The 26,438-nt window shown below is 42.8% G+C and overlaps 1 protein-coding gene across 5 annotated transcripts; it reads left to right on the top strand.

The window, feature by feature from the left end:
- The first annotated feature begins 591 nt into the window (after positions 1-591).
- Positions 592-26,052, top strand: map3k4 (mitogen-activated protein kinase kinase kinase 4). 5 transcript variants are annotated; one of them, XM_078288585.1, is made up of 27 exons: positions 592-791; positions 7,640-7,830; positions 7,991-9,426; positions 12,484-12,744; positions 12,917-13,069; positions 14,053-14,210; positions 14,402-14,518; positions 14,619-14,718; positions 14,890-14,973; positions 15,132-15,401; positions 15,505-15,654; positions 16,118-16,279; positions 16,964-17,097; positions 18,025-18,103; positions 18,220-18,298; positions 19,248-19,341; positions 19,739-19,861; positions 21,575-21,675; positions 21,770-21,850; positions 21,962-22,153; positions 22,250-22,320; positions 22,435-22,551; positions 22,689-22,848; positions 23,276-23,398; positions 24,122-24,228; positions 25,035-25,214; positions 25,670-26,052. In XM_078288585.1, exons 1-27 carry the CDS (start codon positions 760-762, stop codon positions 25,688-25,690), a joined length of 4,776 nt encoding a protein of 1,591 aa, XP_078144711.1. In that variant the 5' UTR covers positions 592-759; the 3' UTR covers positions 25,691-26,052. The 5 variants fall into 5 exon arrangements, with proteins under 5 accessions (XP_078144711.1, XP_078144710.1, XP_078144714.1 ...); XM_078288584.1 differs by having other exon boundaries at positions 7,988-9,426; XM_078288586.1 differs by lacking the exon at positions 592-791 and adding an exon at positions 981-1,071 and having other exon boundaries at positions 7,988-9,426.
- Positions 26,053-26,438: the final 386 nt, after the last annotated feature.

The following is a 26,438-nucleotide window of genomic DNA, read 5'->3' as shown; positions in this document are numbered from 1 at the left end:
TTGGGTAAATTATTCCAGTGGCATAGTCTTCCCACCCATGTGAACAAATTGCTCACACCAAAGTTCAAAATGAAGTTGAAGTAATAATTATCACCCCTACTGGTTGAATTAATGCCTTAAAATACCTCATTCATCTTACCATTGACAGAGCACTGCTGGAACTGATGGGCCCCTTGACAAGCTGTGACACTGGGCCCCCCAGTCTGACACATGTATCTGAGTACAGGATCAGCATCTTCTCTGAAAGTAGTCCCCTTTGTCCCCTCACTAGCGGAACCCCCTTAACAAATACAAAATAGGTTGTCATTAACAATGAACCGACATTTACCAGAGCAGGTTGTTATGGGTAAGGTTATAAACTACAACCTACAACAAACGTCATTGAACTAAAACACTATATTATAGTCTCAAATAATCAATGAGAGAATATTGTGCAATATGGAAACTGCATTACTGTCATACATAGTCAATATACTCTGAGCTTTGCACGCAACCACCGAGGCCTTGTACTTTATGACAGCTGATGACCTGTCCGGGTTGCCGTAGTAATGCAATTCAGTGGCACTCCTCAATGAACGTTGGAAAGATGGCGACGGCACACGCACAGGCGAGACTCAACTGTGCCGGTGGATAGAAAGTGCTCTAAAGAGACAGATATCCGCCACTCTTGCAAACATTTGAAGGTGCAAAGTACATGTGATACTGCGTAGACATGGTTTAGTCCATGCACGGATAGGAACAAGGAGCCACTGCCTTGCTATGGAGCCTCCGGATCGCAACAAGCCCAGCAGGTATGCGAATTTCGTTAACAGACACTACACCATCAGGACCTCGCACTTGCCAAATTGAGAGCTGAACGTGCCACTGCAGTCGGCTGTATGGGAGCGCTTGCGCAGCCCATAGAAATCGACTTCCTGTCAAATAGTGGTACGCGTGCAGTTACTGCATTTGCAACATTGGAGTTGCAAACTTTTTGAAGACAAATTTGTACGCATAATTATTTGCCGATATCTGCTTCTCATCTCTTCTTGTATGCTACAGAGCCGGGCAAAATGCTTACCAAATGAAAAGGTAACATTGCGAATAATTCTCAACTGTTCAAACAGTGCAACATGTTGAGAACAAGCTAGCTAACATCAACTGTTAGCTGTCGATTGTCAGTTTATTGTTCACACGCAAGTTCACTAACATGAACTGACGGAGCTAAGGTAGACAAGTTTGTATTGTGCACTTGTAACGCGGAATTGAAAGTCCGTTGTTGATTTTTTTTTGACTGCCAGACCATGCATTTCAGCATATTTTATCATTTGTACCGAAGCACAAACTTCATTGGCTTTAGCTAGCATGTTGCTCCACTGTTATTGTTAATCCTCTAGCTAGACTTGGCGCTCGTGTTGTTGTTGTCCTGCACTCCACTGCTGGATCATGATATGGACTCTCTGCGGCCTAGGAAGGTTTGCACTCTATGCAAATTATATGGTTTTGATTATATGTATTGTCGTGGATGCCCGTACTTAACAATGTAATGAAAATGTATGTGTAGCAGCAACAAATGTGTCATTTCTACATGTGGTCGCTGTGCTGCTGGTGAATGTTGTTGAAGTGGCAAGGTTATTAATCGATACAGATGTGGAAAGTCTCAGGGGAATGCATACTAACAACCAACTTATGTAATGTTTTCGTTGCATGTGCGCATCTCCTGATCCAAACGTCTAGTGTTTGTCCCTGACCGACGGCGACAGACTCTCTGGAATCTGATGTTTTGTCTTTCACTCTCCTCTCCTCTCGTCTCCTCTCGTTACATGCAGTTGTCTGCAGAGCGATTGACTTTGAGAGCTTGTATCACGTTGGATCAGCACTGTCGTCTGCGATATTTTAACCTGATTTCGTGCAAATAGCTTAGACTGGGCATTCCCTGTTGAATGCCCAGTCCCAACTGTGGTTGACAGTTTCAGTAGAGATTGTATGTCAGGCAGGCTTGTCATCCCGTTGCACCCTCACTGCCCTCTCAGTTCTTAGTGGAGACACAAATGGCATACATGATTGTGCAGTATTGCTCCTGTTAATGTCATTCCTGTCCGACATTGTTGCATAGTAAAAAAAAATGCAAACAACATTCACTGATCATTGTTGGAACCACGTCAAAGTCAGGAGTTGATATGATCATAAGGGACTTGTCTGATCGATTAAATGTCATACCCATGTGAGCACAACATTCAGTGCGAAGGGTAAGGCATGCTCTCAAGAGATCAAATATCTACCTACATTTTACATTAGCAAGTGATTTACATTTGTGTTTTCCAAGGCAGTGTGGTGGTTGCACATATAATTTAAATAGGCCCAAATCGAGTTGTAAAGGCTGGTTTGTTGCGCTTCACATTTCTCATACTGATGGAACTCAAAATATGCATAAGTACTATATGTACTATTTCCCACAAAAGGTTTAAACAGTTGAAGCAGCATAGTTTGGAGGAATGCAACCTTAGGTCATCCTGTTAAGACTTAATAGCTCTATAATGACTGCTTGTGCACCTATCTGAGAGTACATGCTTTCAGACTAGATGTCAGGTTTAACTTGAGTATGAGTTAAAATTGACAAATGCTGTTTTTTGCAGGAAGGTGAGTGTGCATGTGCATTATAAGATCGGATTGAGTTGTGTGCTTGCTTGATAAGTGAGGGCTATTGCTACCACTGCAAGGACAGAGATCCTTTGTCGATAGTGTCTTGCTCTTGAAGTCAGTCTCAAGACATTGTGGCCCACAAGCATTCCAGGGATTTCAGGATGTGGTGTGCGTAGTGGATAGCTGCCTCGAGCCCCAGAGGCGCCCATGGCTAGAACTCATTAATGCCTGCATTTGGCAGCAGAACAGGCTGTGGAATACAGATGGATCATCCTGTAACATTTCTTAACTGCATCCTGTCACTGCCCACACCTGCTTTAGGGAAATTAATCCAGCTCTCATACTCTGTCACTCTCCATCTGGCATTTCTCTTTTATTTTTACAATCTGGTTTTTATAACAACTAAAATTAGGGCGCTAATAGGCTTCATATTCCGGAGTAAATGCGGCTAATGTTGATTAGTGCTGCAGAATAACATGGTGGTCCATTTTTGAAGTTGTACATTTGCATGTAATGTGCACAACTGCACAATATTTTTAAATGCAAGTTGAGGTAGCTAAAGGTGATCCTTATGACTTGCTGCGGTTTCATATACACTACTCATGGAGCAGACAGCTGCGTGCACTGCATTTAGGGTGGAAGTGGCTGCATAAGGTGAAAAAAGGCTGTCATTACACAATTTACCTCATGCTGCAGCACACTGTCTGCAAGCAGAGCCTACATTTTGATCATGTGACTTGTTGAGGCCTTCTGCATGTTAATAGAATACACCACCACTGGTACATTAAGGCCTAGGTTTTCTTAGACTGAGGATATTTCCTGGTGTTAAGTAATTTATAAGGCCAAATAGAAAGCACAGTAGAGGTTTAAACATGCAGTGCCTTTCTGATTCTCATTTCTTATAAATGAGATGGACTTAATGTGTTGAGATGGTGTGTAGGGCTGTTTGCATTGTGGGGAGAATAGTGTCATGTCAGGCTCTGACAAGAGTTTTCCAAAAGAAAACTTAATCTAGCTCTGTAGTGTATATGCTTTGCACATGTGTATGTAGGAAAGCATGGGAGGTCCATTCTTGGCAGTGTCACACTGTTCCTGAATAGGGTGGGGTCAAGTGTGTCCTGTTCGTTCAGTGTTTTTTTTTATCCTGTCTGCTTATGGCACAAATCCTGCTGGCTCCCTCAACGCGGCTTGTTTTCCAGGGTCTGACAGTAGGTCAGACAGAGCACCGGTCTGGTCAGACATGCATACCGTTGTGTTGCACCTTCTTGTGAGCTACGCTTTGGCTTGAGATTTGGGTATATCTGCAGCAGTAGGGTTTCTTTTCTCATTGCCTCACCAGTTAACTCTAGTCAGAAATTGTAACAGACGCATCCCTTTTATAACGGGGGTAATCAAAATACTGGATTTAGCCTACCGACCATCACTTATGGCAGCATGACCTAATTAGTTGAAAGCGTGCTCTTGCAAAAGCCCGGCCAACTTTTCCTCCTTTTCCTCTCTAAAACCCCCCTTTTAGTCTGGGCATTGTGAGCAAGTGTGCTCACTAACCAGCTGTGTGCTATTCAGCTGTGGGCCTCACGGGCCACGTGTCACAACCATACAATAGAGTGCCCCTTCCTGGTACAATGGTTCTGATGGTTGGGTGTCAAAGGTCAGGCCCCCCTGACTCTGGTAGCCCTTGGTATCACTGCCTCAGTCGGTATACAGAAAAGACTCTCGATTTTGTGCTGTTTATTATGCACTCAGTGTTTCTGCCTTGGGGCTCTAACATTCCATTGGCCTTTATTACAACCCCAGTGAGCCATCAGATGAGCCATTGAGAGCAGCCAGACACCATCTGCAGCGATAATTCACTAGTGGCAGCCAGGCAGGCACAGCTTGAAGATCACAGCACGGCCATGGTTAACTGGAGGGCAGGCAGGCCAGTGACTTTCTCCGTGCTGCCTGCAGTGTGTTTAGAAAAAGGACAGAACTCTGAGGAGGAATTTGTGCGGCCTTTACAGTTAAAGCTCCTCACAGTCCATGCTTGAAGTGTCTCATGGCAACCAAACAAACAGCAGGCAGTGATGGCGTCACTGGTTCCGCTGTCATTCCTGAGTGATTTAGTCATTCTATTCTGCTCGGGGAAGCGTCTTTTTAAAACTTGGTCTCGTTCCCTCTCACATGCATGCACTATTTATGTCCTCAGACAACACACACCCATGCATGCTTAGGCATACCTACAACTGTACGTGTGAGCACACAATACTTAGAATGGAGGGTGTGGGAGGTGGATGGTCTAACAGTTTTTTTGTTAATACTCAGGCAGGAATAGCTCACCACTTAAGAAACAATTGGTATGCATTTATCAGTTTTCTTCATGCAGTGTCCGGTTGCCTATGTGCTTTCTTTTTGTATGTAAAAAGCACAGTGATATGGGTCTGTTGCAATTGGGATAAATGCCTTCTTGTAACCCACAGGATTGCTTACTGTGCCTTCTTGTGCCTGAATAATGAAAAGATCACTGTCGTGTCCTGTTCCCCCCGGCGACCACAGAACAAGCCCCTCCACAGTTTCCCATACACCAGTGTTCTTTTATTCGAGAGTTATTCTGTAATTTCCAGACTGTGTGTTTAGATGGTTCTTCCATCACCGTTATAGTTGCAGTATGCTTGGCTCATGAAGAGTTAGTTGCATCTGGAATCCTCTTGCATGTAAGACTAAAGGATTTGCAGCAGGTGTCTGTCTGCCTTGCCTGTAGTTCCACAGCAGCTCCCCGGGGACTGTGTGACTGTGTGTGTGTAAAAGAGAGATTCTGCAGTTGGGCAGATGGGCAGTAGAGGTCTGGGCTCTCTCCATGTGGCTCCTTTTCTTTCAATGAAAAGCTTTAGCAAGTGATTTCCAGATTAGCCCCCCCCCCATGAAAGTGATACAGCTCTGTCCCTTTCAACTGCCTCCACACAGCCATGAACAGGCGCGTGTGGGGGAATGCCTTTCAGTCAGATGATCGATGGAGGGGCGCATGGTGACCAGGCATATTGAATGTTGGTTTTCATGCCCCCTCCTCTTTCTTTCCCTCTTTGTTTTTGTTAGCAGGGTCAGACCTTCCAACCTTCCTCTCTAATCCTATTAAAAAGCCCTCAGAAAGGCTTTAAGCAACAAAGCTCTGACATTGTAATCTGGAAAGGCGTGCCGCTTGCATTCTTTCTTTTTTTTTCTCCCAAAAGGAAGTGTTTCAAGAGATGGGTTTGGTATGCTCTCTTTCTACAGAACTACGTGCAACATATTCTGCTGTGGTCTCCATTAGCTGAAATTTGCAGTCAGTATACTGTCAGTTTGGTGTGATGTCTAAATATGTATTGTTCCTCATAGCCACCAGACACTGATATGCTGTGAAATTTGCAAAATACAATGCTGTGAAAAAGTCAGTACACCCCTTGAGTTTTTGCACAATTTTTTTTGTCTATACATACAATGTTTTCTATTGCACTAAAATAATAAGAAAACTCTGTATATTTATATGAAGTTATAAAATCCAAATAAATGAAAAATAGGGTGTGCAAAAGTAAGCACACCCCTTGAGCTAATTGTGTCACTGACAAATATTTGATCAACATTTAATATTTTATGCTGCTCAGATGTCATGTTAAAGTTGTAGCTATAGGTTTTAAGCATTTTTACCATTCAGAATTGTAGTTATTCTGCCTTTTTAGCCAACAAAAGCTGATAATTGGTCTCAATGAAATCTCAATGGATTTCAGGGTGTAGGATCGATAAAATGAATACACAAAAATGAATACATTTAAAATTCATACACACCTACACAAAATTGCACATGGATGCACTTTCACTGGAGATTAACCTGTCCAATACCTGAGAAGATAAAACTCCCGTGAAAGTGAACCTGTATGTATTTTTGGTTATAGTGAGGGGAGCATGATTATTTATTTTTTCTTTGAAACATGAATACCTGGACCCCAATGCCATCCATAAGTGAACCTCACATTCCACACTATACTCCTGTTTTCTTAAGAGTGAATCCATCCTACACCCTGAAATCCATTGAGAATCCATTGAGACTGTTAAAAAGGCAGAATAACTGCAATTTTGAATGGCAAATAATGTTTAAAACCTATAGCTACAATCTGAATATGACATATGAGCAGCATAAGATATGAAATATTTGTCAGTGACACAGTTAGCTCAAGGGGTGTACTTACTTTTGCACACCCTATTTTTCATTTATTTGAATTATGTAACGTGAATTATGTTATGTATATATAATTTTCTTATTACTTTGGTGCAATAGCAAACATTGTATAGGTCTCAGACAAAAAAATTCAAATTGTTTCATTTTAAAATCATTTTGTAGCCCAACAAATTGTGCAAAAACTCAAGGGGTGTACTAACTTTTTGTGTGTATGTTCTGAATTAGCGAAGAGTTTGCCTATGGTATAACAACTTTTATACACTTTTGGTTAGTGATTCTTCAGTCTTTCTCCTCCATGAGCTTTGCCTTGTGTCGTATGTTGATGACCTAGTAGACAGAGTTAATGAGGGATACTATTTCTCCTTCTCTGGCTGAGCCGTTATGTTTACCTAGACCAAGAGAGGGTGCCAGTAGAGAACCCACAGCTTATTATCCTGTGTCTGGACTGCTGTGGTCATGCACACAGCATTGCTACTGTACAGCTGGGAGACAGCCAGTCAGGCTCCAGAGACAGGCCACTCATCAGTCTGCTGTAGGTAGCAGCAGACATTTAGTCTAACTGCGTCTCTTCTGCAACCTGCTTGCTGTGGCATTAGAAGAGATTGGCTGCACATTGTGTTATGGGTACAAACAACCCAGCACTGTGTGACCTTGTACACATTTCATAGGGTTCTGTGTGATTAGTTCTATGTGATTGTAAGTTTCATAATGCCAAAACATTGCCTTGTTATTAATATTGCTTACAGATAACAGGGATGTGAATTCTAGCCCATGTCAGTAGTTGGTCCTGGCTGTTTCTGCCCTCAAATAACTACAAAGTCTTCACAGGCAGGCCAACCCTCTAAAAGATGCGTCCCAACAGAACTCTGAGGTGGATGAATCGTGGGACTCTCCCAGCGAGGAAGAGGAAGCTCTGTATGGCACATCGCCTCCTTACACCCCCCGTCAGATGAAACGCATGTCTGGCAAACATCAAAGGAACAGCCAGCCTAGGACTGCTGGTCGTTCCCCCAACAAGGGTAAGTGAATGGGACAAAAAGGCTGCAGTGTGCTAAAAAATGAACACTAACAAGAAGCAGATAACAGTGTAATCACTTCATTACAACTTTCTTGAAAGAATTGTGTGTGTGAATTTTGAATGTATTGTACTGACTAAGAGGGATGTATGTATTTCAGCAGACCTTAGCCCATCTGTCCTGAGAGAGAGTCCCAGGCCAGCGGAGCCCCCTGAGGAGCACAGCTACAAGCAGGGCAAGAAGCAGAGGGCCACCCTGCGCTCCACTGAGAGAGACCACAAGAAGACCTTTGAAGGCTCCTTTATGCTGGATCCACTCTCTAAGTCAAGCCATTTCGGTTCCCTCAACATGGATCCCAGGAAGCATTACTTGAGCTTGGGCTGCAGCAGCGGCAAACTCCCTGTCTCTATGCCCCATCCCATGGCCCGGACCCACCGCCAGACCTCCCGCACAGACTGTCCAGCCGACCGCCTCAAGTTCTTCGAGACCCTGCGGCTGCTGCTCAAGCTCACATCTATGTCCTCCAAGAGGAAGGAGAAGGAGCAGAGAGGCCTGGAGAACATGGCCTTCATGGGTCACAACAACGAGGTCATTTGGCTGGAGCTGCAGGCGTGGCATGCGCGACGCTCGACCGGTGACCAAGACCTATTCCTTTTCACTGCCCGCCAGGCCATCCCTGACATCATCAACGAGGTACTGCACTTCAAGGTCAACTATGACAGTCTGAGCTGTGTCAGACTGGCCCTATGTTCCGGATCTGAGACAGGCCAGGAGGGCTATGAGAGTGTCCCAGATCTAGTCTGTGGAGAGGAGAGAGAGCCCGCCGTAGCAGAGACCAACCACTGTGGAGTAGATCCCTGGGGCTTCAGTGCCTGCCCGTCAACAGCGATGAACGCAGCAGAGCCTCTGGGCTCTGGGGCAGGATGCAGGGAGCACCTCCAGCGCCAGCGGCTGGCCTTTGAGCAGGTCAAGCGGGTCATGGAGCTGCTGGAGTCTGTGGAAGCTTTGTACCCCTCCCTGCAGGCGCTGCAGAAGGACTATGAAAAGTATGCAGCGCGGGACTTCCAGGGCAAGGTGCAGGCGCTCTGTCTGTGGCTCAATATCACCCAGGACCTCAACCAGAAGCTGCGCGTTATGGCCACTGTGCTGGGCCTGCATGATCTATCCCGTATCGGGTGGCCCGTCTTTGAGATCCCTTCGCCTCGCTGCTCCCGTGGCAATGAAGAAGAAGAGAATGAGGAGGATGAGGAGAATGACTCGACAGCCACTTTCACGGCTGAAAGTGACGGGGAGGATAGGGATGTAGGGGAGGAAGGGGGAGCTGGACGTGTAGCCGAGGGAGAATTATCTCCCTCCCTGACACCCAAATTTGCCAGACTGTTGTCAGAGGAAGAGTTTCTCCCAACTGCTGGGGCAGGAAGTGCAGAAGTGACCGGGGGAGGTGGAGTGTTCTGCCCCACAGCTATCTACAGACCATTTGTGGATAAGGCTCTGAAACAGATGGGACTGCGTAAACTGATTCTCAGACTGCACAAACTGATGGACCGCTCTCTTCAGAGGTCCAGGGCAGCGCTGCTCCGCCACACTCCTGCACTGGAGGTGAGGCTCTCTCATCTATGTCTGCAATTAGCACTTTAGTGAATATGAATCATATATTGTACTGAAAATTGTTTTATTGAACTACTAAGTGAACTTAATTTCCACATAATTACAGCTAACTAATGAAAAGTCCATATATAACAAAGCTGCTGCAAGGGCCTATGGAGATAAAAAACACTTCAGAGCTGTTGAACTTTGACTTTGTATTACATAGTTAGACTGCTCCTCCTCAGCAGGGCATAGCCTTGTGCTCACACACACAAACAAACAGGGTCAATAACCTGATCAATCTACTGATACAGGGAGTCTTCAAGGCTTAAGCAGCACATCCCCACTAGAATACGTTTCATTGGTGCTGTGAAACATAAGATCACTGCTTTGTATATTGAAACTGATCAACTAATTTGTGCATATCAGACTCCCACATTGTGAGTAGTGAGTGTGACTTCTGGGAAAACAAGCATGACTACCAGATTTGAGTTAAGATGCTCTCTAATACATTTTGAAGACTGTTTGAATAATATGCAGGAAAATATTAGTTGCCTACAGCATCCCAATCAGTATTTTCCACGTAGAATTCCATTTAGCATAACTTAAGGACTATAGCATAGATTTTCAACATTTCCATGAAAAGCATTTTGTCTTTTATTTACAGATGCCCACATCTTGCTTTCTTCCAGATAACTTATTTCTGTTGATGATATTCTAACAGACACTGAAACTACCATCCAAGATCATAGACTGTAAGCTGCAGTTGATTTGACCCTCAGGGCAATTGAAGCAGTAATATCGCCCGAGGTGTGCTGCACCAAGTAGAATATTGCAGTGTTTGGAGTCAAACTAGATGCAGTATTCTGTTCATAAATCAATTTGCCAAAATAAGTAGATGAGGTGAAAGTAGCCTATATTTAAGGCAGAATTCAAGGGGCTTTGTGATGGTGCAGCGAGCTTTTTCCTGACATGATTCTGGTCCGCTGAATCTGTCATAGGGGAAGTTAAAGGGCATAAACCCATTCAGAGTTATCATATTCATACTATGAAGAATTTATTTCACAATTCTAGGATTGCATTACATCTTTCCACAGTGTTAGTCGTCACTGGATTGTTTGAGCATGAAAATAATTTAAACCATATGCCATGGCTGTTCCAGTCACCAGACCACAACTCAGTGAAACACTTATTGGAGATTGTGGAGCGCTGCTGAGACAAAACACCAAATGATGGAATTTCCAGTAGAGTTCAGACATCGTATGCCAAGGCACAATAGAAGCTATTATGGTGTGTGGTTGCCCATTAGCCTTTTAAGACAATTTATCTTGGTGTTTCCGTGTTGGTCTTTATTTTTATTTTGGCAGTTAACTGTGGAAAGGATGTAGGCCAATTTGCTCATTTTTGGGAATAGAAAAGTATTTTTAGCATCATTAGAAAAGATATTCTCATTTACGTCAAACGACTGGGCTAAAACATTATATTGTCTCATTGGAAAACTCTCATTTCCTCTCTTTTTTTGTGTCTTGCTTAATTAGCTTAATTAATGGCCTCATAACTGATTGTTTCAGCATGGTGATAATGATGGGGCTTGATACAAAATTGCTAGGGCTGGGTAACATTTAGAAATTTTTGCTACTGTTACCAGTATTGTTAGATTAGATTCGCATTAGATACAGGTAGCAAAAATATTTTTTTGATACTTGAGCATTTTGGCCCTTTTGATAAAGGTAATTGTTTCTGCAATTGAATATGTATGCCGATGTAAAAGAAAACCCAAAAAAACATCATTTGTAAAATCATTTGCTGAATATGGTAATGATAAATGTAATCATCTAGTTTAATGTTTAGTCTATGTTGAGTGCTGGAGTGGACTAAGGAATGCTGGGGAGACATATGTGGAAGTCAAACAATTGTAAGTGTCTCCCTCCTGTCTCCAAACACCAGGTTACTGCTGGTGCTGGAGTGTTTTTTTATCATTCCAGCAGTAGTCGTCGTCAGTATAAAGGAGATCATAGGACTGAACAGAAGAGTGGAGAGGGTCCGACTAGATGAGACTAAGCTAATGTGTTGGCTAACAGTAGCAGCAATGGTAGTAGTTGTAGAAAAACCTGCATAAAGTAGTAGCAAGAGTAAGTGCTAACAAGAGCTAAGTGTAACCACAACATCGACCACCTCTAGCACTGTGCACTCTGGCAGAGTGGTGTGTTGAGTCTGGCATGTATCCAGTAACCTTGCACATATTATGTTCCTCACATTGTAGCTTTTCCAATGACAAGGATACCTTAACAGAACAGCCCAGTAATGCTGATAGTGATTGGCTAAGAGCAACAATAAGATTGACTACTTGGATGATGAGTTTATTTCTTCAAACATTAAAAGTGGGCAGCAAGCATCTTAACATTTTTGGTACTTTGGCCGCTACCTAAAAAGCAGAAGAAAGAATTTCAACACCTTGCTGTAGAAATCAATATAATCAATATATTTTGCTGCATTACCTTTTAATAGCAACACATTCTAGACCTTTTTATCTAAATGTGCACCCAAGTCTTGTATATTCAGCCTATTATCGGAGTATGTTACCTGTAGCACTTATGAAAAGATTTTTGATAACTGTGCTTGTAAATTTTGTTGTGCACTCCTAGATCTTTCAACTTAGGCTCACTGGCGCTTGTTGGACAAAACCTTAATGTAGAGTCCTGCATACTGAGGAGCATAGATACTTGCACAAGAATAAATGGTGATCCAGCCCATACTTTTAAATAACTTCTTAATACTTTTTATAGACTTTCTTTATAGACTTTCTTTTATGTGATGCCTTTTATCCTATTATGTTTTCCATTGTTTACCCTCTATTCTTATCTTTTTATCTTGTGCTGTTGTCTTGTTTGTGCTTGTTTTAATTTGTTGAGTATGATGTTTGCTTTTAATTGATTTGTAAACTGTTTTTCAACAATTACTGTACAAATAAAGATTAGTATCATTATTATAATTATAATACAATTGATTAACCACAGTGCTCAGTGGGACATGTTGAATTAACTTCACTGGATCTGTCTCCACCTGCAGTTTGCAGACTTTCCGGACCCTATGCTGTACAGTGATTACCTGCCAGAACTGTCGCGCCACGTGTCCTGCAGTGGTCCGGCTCATCCAGAGCTGGGGGCAGACCAGGTGTCCTGGGAGGATCTGCTGGACATGGACCTCCCATCCTTCCGACCAGCGTTCCTGGTGCTGTGCCGAGTGCTTCTTAACGTCATTCACGAATGCCTTAAACTGCGCCTGGAGCAGAGGCCTGCTGGAGAACCTTCACTGCTCAGTATCAAACAGGTCAGCAGCTGCTGTGACACAACTTAAGCCTAGATGATTACTTGCTTGACTCTCCCCCACACTGCACCACTCATGCTGAATATGAAGGAAAAGCTATCCTTGAGGAGAAGATCACAAATGACAGGTATGTCATGTCCATATACTAATACCTATGTTTGTGTGCGCTCTGCAGTTGGTGCGTGAGTGTAAGGAGGTTCTTAAAGGTGGCCTTCTGATGAAGCAGTACTACCAGTTCATGCTGCGTGGCGTGGTGACCGATGCTCAGGGCTTGCAGACAAATGCCAACATCGACGAGTTTGAGGAGGATCTCCACAAGATGCTTGTGGTAAGGCTTCGCTCTGCACCTTCCTCCCAACGTAGTACTTTAAGATACAATTTTGGGCATATGCACATATGTTTTAAAGTCAAGTCCAGTTTATTTTGTAGAGCCCTTAATCACAGTTAGTCTCAGAAAGCTTTACATAAAGCCCACATTATGAAACAATAAATGAAAACGACACACCCCAACCTTAGGCCCACAGTGAGCACGAGGAAAAACTCTCACAAAAAACCCCATTAGGGAAAAGATTGGAAGAAACCTTGAAAAGGATCTAATAGAGAGGGATCTCCTTTCCGGGAAAGTCAGGCATGCAGTGGGTGCTGAGAGTGGGCAAAGACGAGACAGACAAGTCCTACCCTGTCCTCTCCCAATTCTCTTATTCTCCCCAGTTTGCAGTGTCAGATAAGTAGTCAGGTTGAAATGCTACTTTGGCCAGTTGATAATTTGTTGTGTGCAATATAAGAGAAGAGAAATATTTTCATATGTGAAAACAAACACTCAAAACATTTATTTTTGCTGGCCTACAGCTTACAAGGGGGAAAATTCACCCTAGTTCCTGTAGCTATGTGCAGCTGATTGTTTAAGTACATCTGTGTTTTCCAGTCGATTAACATCTCCTGATGGGGTTCAGGGCACCCCACACAGAAACAGGTTGATTATAATTATGGGTACAGCCAAACAATGTGTCTGGTGAGGCTTTTCTGTTCTCCAGATCAACTAGCAATTGCTAGCTAATGTGAACATTTTCCTGGCATGACAGTGGCACTGGCAAGCGATTTGGCAGAGCTTGGGATTTCAGGAATTGAATTGAATCATCAAATAATTTGGTTTATTATTATTATGGGGTTTGAATAGGCAGACTTACCCTTAGTATAAAATTCTGTGTAGTACAGAAAGACTTGTGAATTTAAAGGGTATTGAAATAGCAGTTGTGCATAAAATATCCACTGGTTATCTATTGTAATGTCTATCCTTCCCTGTTCTTGCAGGTTTATTTTGACTACATGCACAGTTGGATCCAGATGCTGCAGCAGCTGCCCCAGGCCTCTCACAGCTTAAAGAACCTGTTGGAGGAGGAGTGGCACTTCACCAAGGTCATCACTCCTTACATCCGCGGAGGGGAGGCCCAGTCTGGGAAGCTCTTCTGGTCAGTGGCCCATTTTACATGTACTACTTTAAAAATAAACTATATAAGACAGCATCTCCCTTAAAATATTTAGTTTAACTCATGTCACCTATCTGCAAACCTTGCTGCCATAAATGCTTTTTCGGTTTATGTAAGTTAAGAGTTTATGAATTATTTATATGAAACTGAGGACAGTGTTCTGCTCCTTACAGTGACATTGCTGGGATGCTGCTCAAATCCACTGGAGACTTCCTTGATGCCGGCCTGCAGAAGAGTGGTAATGAATTCTGGGAAAGTGCAGATGACAGCACAGCCTCAGATGAGATCAGGTAAGGGGATAACATGGTTATTAGATTTTTATTGGTCAGTGTTTCATTGTTCTGCTCTGGCGGACGTGTTTTTACTTTCGAAACGGTGTCTTTCTTTAAGGCGGTCGGTTATCGAGACGAGTCGGTCACTTAAAGAGCTGTTCCACGAGGCCAGAGAACGAGCATCCAAGGCTCTGGGCTTTGCCAAAATGCTTCGCAAGGTGAGAGACAGCAGCAATTCTTCTTTTTTTTTTTACTTCCTTTCACTCCCTTGAAACAACAAGCCACAACAACCCTGACTGTGCAGTTTTTCTGTGACCCTGTTTTTCTCCTCACTAAAGAACTGGAACTGTGTGTTCTGACACACTCTTTGTTTGCTTCCCCCTCTGCAGGACCTGGAGATTGCCGCAGATTTCAGTATTACTAGCGGGGTGACTTGTCTCCTGGAGGCACTTAAGGAGAGAAACTATGTCAAGGTGCTTAAGTTATTTGCTTTTCTCTCCTGTGCTACTCAGTGTCCTTTTTTGTACATTTCTCCCCTCCATCTTTATCTTTATCTCAGTTATGTTCTGATCATTCCCCTCTGTCCTTCGTTAATTTATCTACCTTGTTAATTCCCTCCTTTTATGTCCAGGTTCAGATTCCAGGTTTGGAGGAACTGGAAGTGTTTGTCCCTTGTGGCCTGATGCACCAGCGGCCTCTAATCCTGCAGCTCCTAAATGCTGCTGCTGGGAAAGACTGCTCCAAGGAGCCAGATGAAATGCCTGAGGATGAGGCCTACCTGCTCATGAGTAAGCATGGAGCTGGGGACTCACCCACTGGCTCCGACTGGGCTCAGTGGGATGGGGAGCTGCTCAAACTGGTTCCCCAGATGGAGACTGTGGACACCCTGAGGGCTATGAAAGTATGTGGCATTTGCTTTTTTCTTCTAAATTTTGTTTGGTTGAAATGAAAGTGGACGTGTGTTGGAGGTTTTCAAGCCTCTTATCGGTCTGATCTGCTCTCAGGTGGAGAACATGCTCTTGATAGTGATGCAGTCGGCTCACCTGGTGGCCCAGCGTAAGGCCTTTCAGCAGTCCATGGAGGATGTGCTCACTCTCAGCCGGGAGCAGACCTCCAGTCAGCCTCTCATCGCCAGCGCTCTGGAGCAGCTCAAGGTACTCGCATACCCACGCGCGCTGTTTAACCGCTACTTCATGTTGCATTACAAGTACATACATACAAGTGTATATTGGTGTCCTACTTTCGAATCCGTTATTTACTGCAACTGCTATCAGTTTCCTTGAATTTCAGCTCTCACTATCGCTAATAGGCTTGAAAAAGAAGGCCACTGAGCCACTATCAGGCCATGTTTCACAAGCAAGTCGCCACACTTTCATATCTGTCGCATTTAGAGCCCAGATACCAGATGTAATTTCCATCACTGCTCCCTTATGTTTTCACTTGGAAGGTATCAGATTTCGGTTTCGAGTGCTGATGCTACCATTCCACATTTGACCTCAAGGCTTGGATGAATCTCCACAGTAACTTTTGATTTAGAAAAAACTCCCTCTCTCTCTCATACACACACGCACTCTCTTATGTCACTGTTCCTCTCTTTCTTTCTCTCTTCTACCACAGAATGAGGCACTACAGCTATGCATTAAGATCAACACTGCCATTGACCGGGTGGAGTACATGTTCACAGCAGAGTTTGAGGCAGAGGTGGAGGAGTCGGAGTCGGCCACTCTGCAGCAGTACTACAGAGAGGCCATGATACAGGGCTACAATTTTGCCTTCGAGGTCAGAACCTGCTGTGTTTTAAAAGTGTAGTGATGTGAACTATAGCACAGGCTATATCCTTATATAATAGTAACTCATGCTCGCATATACTGCTTACCTCTACACACATCTGATGTTGTACACTTTGAGAGTTGTATTAAGCCTCTAATAAACATAACTGTTACATAAAGTAGGACAGAGTGCATTATATAGGTATCAAAAGATCTGAGAGTTTCACAACTATTGGACATGACAGTGTGTATGTCACATAGACTACATTCATGACAGAAATATTTTTGTGCACTACTTGTCTGTTATTGAACAACATGCTTTGAATTTTTAAGAAACATTACAATTTTCAGGACATTTTTGTATTTTATATTCCTATGTATGAGCAGGAATCAATAAATTTCAGAATTATCATAGGGAAGTGTTGTAGATGCACATTGATTTATTCCTATTTAGATGGGCAAAAATGGCCAGATATGTTCCAAATTTAAGATCTTCAAAAGGTGCAAAAGGATTGAAATGATTATCAAGTCATCACATAAAATTGTTACTAGTGTAACTAATTGTTGTAACTAATTAAGTCGTGTTGCACAATGCCTTGAGGTGTTGTGTTAGTATAGTAGGGAGTAGAAGTGGTAATGGTGAACAAACCCCTGCTTGCCTCTAATTCCTCCTTTGTTATCCTTTTCTTCACAGTACCACAAGGAGGTGGTACGCCTGATGTCAGGGGAGTTCAGGCAAAGGATTGGGGAGCGCTACATCACTTTTGCCCGCAAGTGGATGACCTATGTCCTGACCAAGTGTGAGAGTGGCAGAGGCACCAAGCCCAGGTAACACATTACCTTCCTGTCGTTGCAGACACTGTATAGTTTTTTTTAATTTTTGGTCATAATAACTCTGCCTTCCTGTCCTGTTGTTTTCACTTACTGACAAGTTCATTTAACACTGGCAGGTCAGCCCTGCCTTGCTAGGCTACAACTTATATCAACAGTAAGACCAGGTATACGTAAAACTATCAGATGTTCGGTGTAAAAGCAACAGCCCTTAATTGAAATTCATTGACTTCACTGCTCTTCTTCAAGAGCTTCTTCTTTTTGTCTTTGATCTTAACAAGTTACCATGGCAACCATGTACTCTGGCAAGAGAGCAAAGCTTTTGGGTTCATTCATAGAATAGAAATGCAGCAGCAACAGTCATTTTGGAGACATTGCAGAGACCTATTTCAAAGTATTATCACAAATATGCAAATAAAAACAAGTACAATTAGCAGTCCCAAAACTCCAAAAATCATTCCTCATTTTCTTATTACCCACAAACTGATATTTGTGCCACCATGTTGCCTGCTGATCCTACAGTGGAGGAGATGAGAAGCTGTTTGCAACATAACCTGAAGTCCTCCAGTGCAGGACACTGTTCTCTAATAAATCGCATGATTATTTGACATGCGCTCAGTGCTGCCCAATCAAATGCCATGCTTCTCAGAAAACCATAAGTGAAGCATAAAATCCAACTTTTATAACCTCATCCTTGTATGAAAGTTGATGACAGATTTTAACCTCAGATGACATTTCACATCTCAAATGTCCCAATTTTCCCTTCCTCGCCTTCTCTCCTCTGCTCAATATCCTTCCTCCACTTGTTTCTTTGAAGTCACTTCCCGGTGTAAGACAGGTGGTAGTGAGAGAGTGAGAGAACAAAAGGAACAGTAGCAAAAGGTTTTGGGACACACTCATGTACTGCCATCTCTTTGTCTACAGGTGGGCGACTCAGGGTTTTGATTTCCTTCAAGCTATTGAACCTGCCTTCATATCAGCATTACCAGAGGATGACTTCCTGGTAAAATAGCCCGTTTTCCCCTTTGTTGTTCCCTACAAACTGCATAACAGTCATGCTAGGACTGGTATGGATGTACTTTGTATCTATTGATTGTGAATTTATTTTTCTTTCTGCAGAATTTACAAGCTCTGATGAATGAGTGTATCGGACATGTGATCGGCAAGCCTCATAGCCCAGTCACTGGCCTGTACATTGGTAAGATGCTCTTTTATGATGAGAATTCAGTTCCGCGTTTACATTCAGTGGCTGGTTTACAAACAGTGTGTCATCGGGCTGTGGTTTTCCACATAAAGCAGGCAGAAAGGCATTGGGGGATTCAGTTCCTGTTGAATGGCAGCCCAAAGGTTAAAGAAGTGGGAAGGTTGCCAGTTTGAATCACCAGACTGGTGGGGAATGAACTCAAGTAGAGCTGCTCAGTGGCCAACAGTAGAAGACTGTGGTTGTACTGGGCAGCTCCCAGGTGTGAATGTGTGTGACTATATGAGTGTGAAGCAGGGCGTCACTGAAAAAGAGCATGTTTGCTCAGCAAATATTCCCTGGATAAATAAAGGTTATAAAATGAATTTTAGAATGGGTCAAACGAGTGACTGAGTGTTGTGTGATCTTCGGCACCAGACACACATGCAGAGTCTCAGACGCAGCCACGCTCCTGGCCATTTCACACACTAGAGTGGCTAGTCTTTATAGAGAATGATGCAACAAAAAATGACATCAAGCAATTCATGAAGCGAATGTGGTTATCCAATAAACTGACCACTGAGCACTTGAAGTGGAAATCTACCCTAGAACATAATTAATCCAATCAGAATATGTTATTCAGATGATGGTAGTTCAGTATAGATTTTTAAACAAGATCGAGTTTCTCACAAAACTGCAAACAAGAGAGCCAAGGCTCTTACATGTTAATGCCAACAAGAAATGCTTCTGTGGACTGTTATTGGGAGAACAACTTTGTGGACACTGCAGCAGTGACCAGGGTAAATTGATTGGGACATGGACACCTTGTCTGATTCAGAACTGTTAGCACTACTATAGGATAAACTTCATATAGCCGTAAATGCCACTGGATTGACATGTAGTCCATTTAAGGATGAGTTTTTTGTCTTTAGATGTCCTGACTCAGTACTGTGATTTCTCTTTTCAGCCCCCAGGAATAGCCCTCGACCTGTCAAGGTCCCTCGCTGCCATAGTGACCCTCCAAATCCCAATCTATTCATCCCTAATGCTGAAGGTTTCAGGTAGGCAACTACAGTGCAGCTACATGCTAATTTTATAATAGTATTTTACAGTGTGTGTCTGTGCATACTCTTTCTTGCATGGCTCATATTGTCTTAATTGATGGGTACTGAACTGGGAGAGGCATCTATGGTTGTTGAGCTTGTGTGTGATGTGAGTTTTCTCTGTATGTTTCTCTCTTGAGCTCCTCTGTGTGTGTGTGTGTGTGTTTTCTTGTGGTGCTGTGTGAGCACATCAGTGGTCAGTTTATTATTATTTTTTTTATTTGTGTATGAGTGCGTGCGTCTGTCCCTCAGCCAGCCACCCAGTCTCACACACACACACACACATATGTACATCCCACACAAGCCAACTCCCTCCCCGAGACGGAGCTCCTCAGTTTGTTTTTTCACCACACAGCTCTCGAAGTCTCCCCTGTGACCTCCGGAACCAGCTGTTCCCCAATGGCCCCCGCCCCGTCCCTCAGGGCCCCGGGGAACACAGCCACACCAAAGCACCCGGCAGCACCCCCAATGACGTCAGGTAGCCTTGCCCCCAAGTCACCTGCTAGAACCTGTTGTCAAAACACAGATCCCCAGCTACACAGATGAAAAGCCATCACACATGTTCCTCAAGCTTCTGAAAATGAAAGGGAGAAAGCTTGACTTTCAGTTTCGAAATATGTTATTCCCATGCCCTAGGACACTTTGGTCTATATTGGTGAGGATTCACAGCTCTCTCTCAGAGCCAAAAAGGATTTTTACCCTGTCGTCAAATCTGTGATGTCATGCCAATTTATAGCTTTAGAGATATTCAATTTAAGAAGATGGAAATGAACATTATGCTCAGTGACTGTGTGATAGGACTCCTATAATATGAATCGCTGTGTTTTTACATATAAGTAGCTTTCATTTATGAGATACAATGTGGGATTACTGATTTCCTGCTTTTTGCGTCCTGATCACATTCAAAAATCTAAAAGTCATTTGGATGTTCAGACAAATAACTGTGTGGATCCACAAAGTCAGTCTACCCTTCATTGTCAGTTGAGCAGGCTGTACATTGGGAATAATTTTATTAAACAGAGTGGCATTTGGCTTGAAGTAGTAGTTGACACACTCCCTTTATTTAGATAATGTTGTGATTTTATGTGGAGAATATTGATCACTTCGAGAATTGGATTTTTAATGACGCTAGTTTTACAGCACGGCTTTTTAGGTGTGAAAATATCACTCACTCTAGACATGCTATAGCTTAAATGAAGTGCTTGAAGGCGCAGCTAAAGAATATGGGCATGGCATCAACGTAGGATACAGAAAATGTTCTTACTTTTGAATAATTACAAGGAAAATGTAGGTAAAATGAAGTTCAGACTGGGTGTTTAAAGTTAATTTAAGCAGATATGTAGACTGTACAAGCCCCGCAGAATGTCATCAATGCAGAAAAATGTCCTAATACAAGAGTCTCCTTACCGGTCAAGGGCAGAGACTGGGATTGTTGTGCATGGTGTGAAAATGGAAAACACATGCTACCTCAATGGAAGAATGAGCTATAATATTCTGCACGTCTAGTGCTATTAACAAATTAGTCTTGCTTTTATGCTGTGATTCACTGCTATTAGATTTCTGGCTTGATTTGTCTGTGCTTTTGAAATCCAAACTGCACTCTAGAGATCTAACCTTTTTGTGTTTGAACTGTATAATGAATGATATTCTGATGCATGCTGACTGGTTAATGGTTCTTAATAGGTAGACTACTGGGAATTGGTTAAATCTGCTTTTCCATTTACATATTAAATGGTTTGGTCGAATCTAATCATTTTTATCATACTTTACCTTGAAACCTAATACTGGATATTTAGTATAGAATTCTATAGTATATCAATTACAGTGTTAAGTATCAGTTAAACATTTGCTGCAGTAAATAAGCTCTTTGCCATTTTCAGATTCCATAACTTAAAATACTGTTTTAATCGTCTACTTGTCTACAAACAATACAAATGTAACGAAACTGGCTTCACATGACTGAAAACTCATATTTAGCTGTCAAGATACTTTCAGTTCCTGTACCAAGAACTTGGTCAATCCTTTTAAGATTGTGAAAAGAATGTGCAATCTTGGCAGCAGAGATTGCACTATATTATGTTGATTCTTGTTTGGGCCTTTACGAATCGGACCGCAAACTTGGAACAATACGTCTGATACAGCAGTGTTTGATTAAAACACAATTAACGTTGCATTAACTGTCTCCTTGCAGGGGATCCAGCTTCCATGAGAACGACCGTCTGTCATCAGTGGCGGCAGAGTTGCATTTCAAATCTCTGAGCCGCCACTCCAGTCCCACAGAGGACAGAGAAGGTTGGTGTATCTGCATGGTTACACTAACCAGATCAACATTGTGTGAGTTTGTCTTCCTGATTGAGTGGTTTTCTCCTTTTACTTCTCTCTCCAGAACCCTCCTATCCTAAGGGAGACCCTAGCACTGCCGCACGCCGAAGCTGGGAGCTCCGCACCTTCATCAGCCAGTCCAAGGGTGAGAACGTTAAATGACACGGCGTGTTGGGCTGCAACATACAGCAGGTAATGTTGTCGGATTATTCAGTAGCTGAATATGATGAATACTGTCTCCTCTCTCCCACCTCAGACACAGCGGCACGGCAAAGCCCCATGGAGGCCGTGCGTCGCTCCATTCGCACGTTTGAGGAGAAACGCTACGCTGTGATGAAGCAGCGCAACATCATTGGCCAGGTGTGCCACACACCCAAGTCCTACGACAACGTCATGCACGTCGGCCTCAGGAAGGTGACCTTCAAGTGGCAGAGGGGCAACAAGATCGGTACGGCTACCCTTGGACTTGGTCTGCTTTTGTTTTGATGTGGGTTATTTAACTCGTATACAGGCAATGATATTATGTTTGTGTCTATGAAAACAGGTGAGGGCCAGTATGGCAAGGTGTACACCTGCATCAATGTCGACACTGGAGAGCTAATGGCCATGAAGGAGGTAGGCACCCTAGCATGGGCCAATTTAATAGTTTTCAATGGAATCATAACTGCTGAAATATGATAACTGAGGTGCGACACATTTATTCTCATTATTTTCCTTGTTTTCAAACAGATACGATTCCAGCCAAATGACCACAAAACAATCAAAGAGACTGCAGATGAGCTGAAAATATTTGAAGGTATTAAACACCCGAACCTGGTGCGTTACTTCGGAGTCGAGCTCCATCGGGTAAGAGCGATGCGTTTTATGTCGGTTCAGGCATCATGTGTGACACCGCTGCTGTGTTTTGAAGCTGTTCTGTATTAATCGCTGTCCTCCCTCTCGTCTCCTCGCCCGTCATCTGCCCGTCATCTGCCCGTCTTCAGGAGGAGATGTACATCTTCATGGAGTACTGTGACGAAGGCACGCTGGAGGAGGTGTCCAGACTGGGGCTGCAGGAGCACGTCATCAGACTCTACAGTAAACAGATCACTACAGCCATCAATGTCCTCCATGAACACGGCATTGTCCACCGCGATATCAAGGGTCAGTGCCACACTCTCCTCCTGTCTTACCTCTTATCACCTTATTCTGCAGTGTCACTCAAGCACTACTCATGAATTTTATAGCAAGCATTAATAAATTAAACAGAAAAGCTCATAGTGACACTGGAGGTAATTCATACACCAGGGTTTGGGGTCTGTTCACTTTCAATTCAGGCTATTCTAATGTAAGTAGAAACTGCAATTCAGTTGCTTAAGATGGGGCATTCACTCAGTCATTCCTGAATCGGTTCAATATGAGAACTTCGCCAAAGCCAGAAATGTTTATTTTGGTATTGGAATTCAAATAAAATCAGTTTCTGGTTTTGATTGAATTAAATCTGAATGCACCCAGCTGCAGTATCCACAATATTATTATCTGCACCACTGATGACTATCTCTAATGTTTTTTTAATGTTTTTTTTTAACAGGAGCCAACATCTTCCTGACATCGTCGGGTCTGATCAAGCTGGGCGACTTTGGCTGCTCAGTCAAGTTGAAGAACAACACTCACACCATGCCTGGGGAGGTGAACAGCACCCTTGGGACAGCAGGTAAGAAATCAAATCTTGTTTCTGGGTTGCATGCCACCACCAGGGGTCACTACGCCTCAAGAAAGCCACATGAAGATGCATTTGCTGACTATACTGTATTCCTCAGGTATTCAGTATTCAAGTTGCATATAGGATCTTGCTAGAGAAATGCTTTAAGGGTACTGGGAAGCTTTCCCCCAAAAAATCGACTTTTCACGTTACATGTGAAATGTTGTTTCCCTTTTTTTAATAGTGGGCCCTTGTTGATTGCACGTCAGCATACCTAGACATCTTTTGTACATATGTGTGGCTTGTGTAGTCCTGGTGATGCACATTTCTGACATCCTGTATATATGCTATGAATCCACATATTTGTTTTATTTTTCATATTCTCAGATTTTTCTAATTTGTGACGTGTTGCATATATCTTGATTTTTATTTTTATATCTATTTTCATGCTCCTAATATGTTTGCATGTTTTGATATCATTCATATTTCTCATTTGTCTCTATGCTTGACCGTTATTTTTCACACATGCATACATGCTAGAATTCATATTTCATTCTTTTCATTTATATATCTCTACTTAATACGTTCTAGTGTTGTAAATGTTGGTTGTCCCCATTTGTTCTATTCTTATTTAGATTCTGTTTTTCTTTGGTGTATCCTATTGCTTTTGACTGCTCCAACGACCCAATTCCCCACAGGGATCATTGAAGTTTCATCTTATTTTATCTTCACCAGCATACATGGCACCTGAAGTCATCACAAGAGCAAAGGGTGAAGGCCACGGACGGGCAGCAGACATCTGGAGTTTGGGCTGTGTCCTCATCGAGATGGTGACAGGAAAAGTGAGGAACTTCTGAGTGCTGAATAGAAAATCCTCCACATCACACACTGCACAATACTCCCACTTCAAGCCTTTGTCTATAGATGCTTATAAGCTTGTGCGGCAGTCTGGGCTTTATTTTTAGCTTTTATCTTTTGCAGTGATTTATCATATGCTGTGCTGTCATATTGTTTTTCCTGTGCCTCCATATGATAGTGGGAGGAGTGAAATACTTGTATTACTGTTTCCATCGCCAACAAATCAAGAGAAGCATTTGTTGTAGATAAAGATAAGAAAAAAATGTTTTGTTCCAATGCATATAAAAGTTAATTTTCTCTTGATTTAGCATTCAGATCACATAGATGCATGCAATATTTAATTTAATTTAAATAATTAAATTACATTTAATTACAGTTCCCTGTGTTTAAAATCAGCAGCTTTTCAATCAGATATTTCAGCTACAAGCCGAGTTGCTGTTTCGAACGGCCTTTTCTATTATCTGTGGACCTGAGCTGGCAGTCCTCCAGCAAAACCTGCTGCCAATTCCAGAGTAGTGAATTTCCATTTGGTTGTTAAAAATACCTGTCTGAAATCTCTCACACTCTTGTCCCTGAAAGTCAAATCTATCTAGGTAGAAAGTTGTTTTTTTTTACCGTCATACCGTTCGTTGCCTCAGGCTCCAAATTAAAAATCCATTAGTTTTCCTTACCCCTTAAGTAAATTCACTACGCCAGGAATAGAAGCACGGCTGAGTGAAAATCGCACTGCGTGAAATGACTTGTGACTCATGTGTGGTGCCTCTCTCCTTATGTTTACCTCAACCTGCAGAGGCCCTGGCATGAGTACGAGCACAACTTCCAGATCATGTACAAAGTGGGCATGGGCCATAAACCCCCCATCCCCGAGAAGCTGAGCACAGAGGGGAAGGACTTCCTGGGTCACTGTCTGGAGAGCGAACCCAAGCGCCGCTGGACAGCTAGCATGCTGCTAGACCACCCGTTTGTCAAGGTTGGACGCCACTGTGGCTTATATAACCAAGCTTCTTTAAACTATTATCATGCACATTCTTGTTTTTTTCATGTGATATTTAGATTTAGAATAGTATAAAACCCACGCAAAACACAAAACATCAGCAAAAATTCTCCCACTGGTGAATTGCCTTAGCTCAGCTGACATTTTTCACATTTTGGGTAAACATCGTCTGTTTTTTTTTTGTGTAATTTAACCAAAAATGATGATAAGATGTACCAGTTTCACCTATGACTCACATTAATTTGGTGTTATCTGTGGGAAATTCAGCAGATTTGTGTTATCACCAGAGAACCAAACCACACATTCCTGTTCCTCCTAGTTGACTGGATACTCCCAAGCCAAATAATCATCCAAATATGACATGCACTGATGAGTGAAATGGTCATCCAGTGAGTTCCCATAACAGCTGCTGTCTCTCGTCTCTGTCTTAGGTTTGTACGGACGAAGAGTGAATGGGACCTCCTCTGTGGCTTTGAAGTTTACAAAGTAAAGCACTACTGTACATGCTGTTGGCGAGGAAAAAAAACAAACTGTGGACACGGAGAAGAGGAAGTTATGGCTACAGGCACATGGAGCTAAACTGAGGAACTGTACAACGTTATCATTTCAGAGGACAACTGGACCTACGGAGTAGAGGGTCGTGTCTTGAGGAGGAGGAGGGGGCGGGGGGGGCTGTACATACTGTAAGAATAGGATTGGCTTTGATCCTTGTATAAACAATATTGTAAAGTTAAAGTAATTATAGCCACATTTGTTGTTCTCACTGGTGAAGACCTCTGAAAAAGGCAATGAGGAATACTTTTTTTTTTTTTTTTTTTAAGAAATGAGGGGGGGGAGAACAAAAGCTATGGCACTTTTTAAAAACTGTTCACCCTGAAGGGGGCAGTTGAGTGGGGGGAAAGGGATCTTATTTCAGTAGGCCTTTAAGTTCAAGCAGGGGGTCTTGCCTTCATTCGTTTGATGCCGTAAGCCTCACTGAACGGAAGTAGGAGATGCTGTTTTACGCCATCCAGACATGCAAATTAATTTAACACTCATTTGGCAAGGGTGGGCACTAGGAAGGATTTTTTTTAACGTATTTTTCTTTGCCTTTGCCGAGGAGTAAATGTCAAGTTAGTATTGAAGCCTTCGCGGGCGTTTGGAGCGGTGTCCAAGTCTAGCCGCTGGTGAAGAGCTGTTTATGTGACTGGAGCATAGCCA

The sequence above is a fragment of the Centroberyx gerrardi genome, chromosome 15, assembly GCF_048128805.1.
Source record: "Centroberyx gerrardi isolate f3 chromosome 15, fCenGer3.hap1.cur.20231027, whole genome shotgun sequence".
Classification (NCBI taxonomy): domain Eukaryota; kingdom Metazoa; phylum Chordata; class Actinopteri; order Beryciformes; family Berycidae; genus Centroberyx; species Centroberyx gerrardi.
Note: the sequence above shows the minus strand (reverse complement) of the source record. Positions and strands in the feature narration are given on the sequence as shown.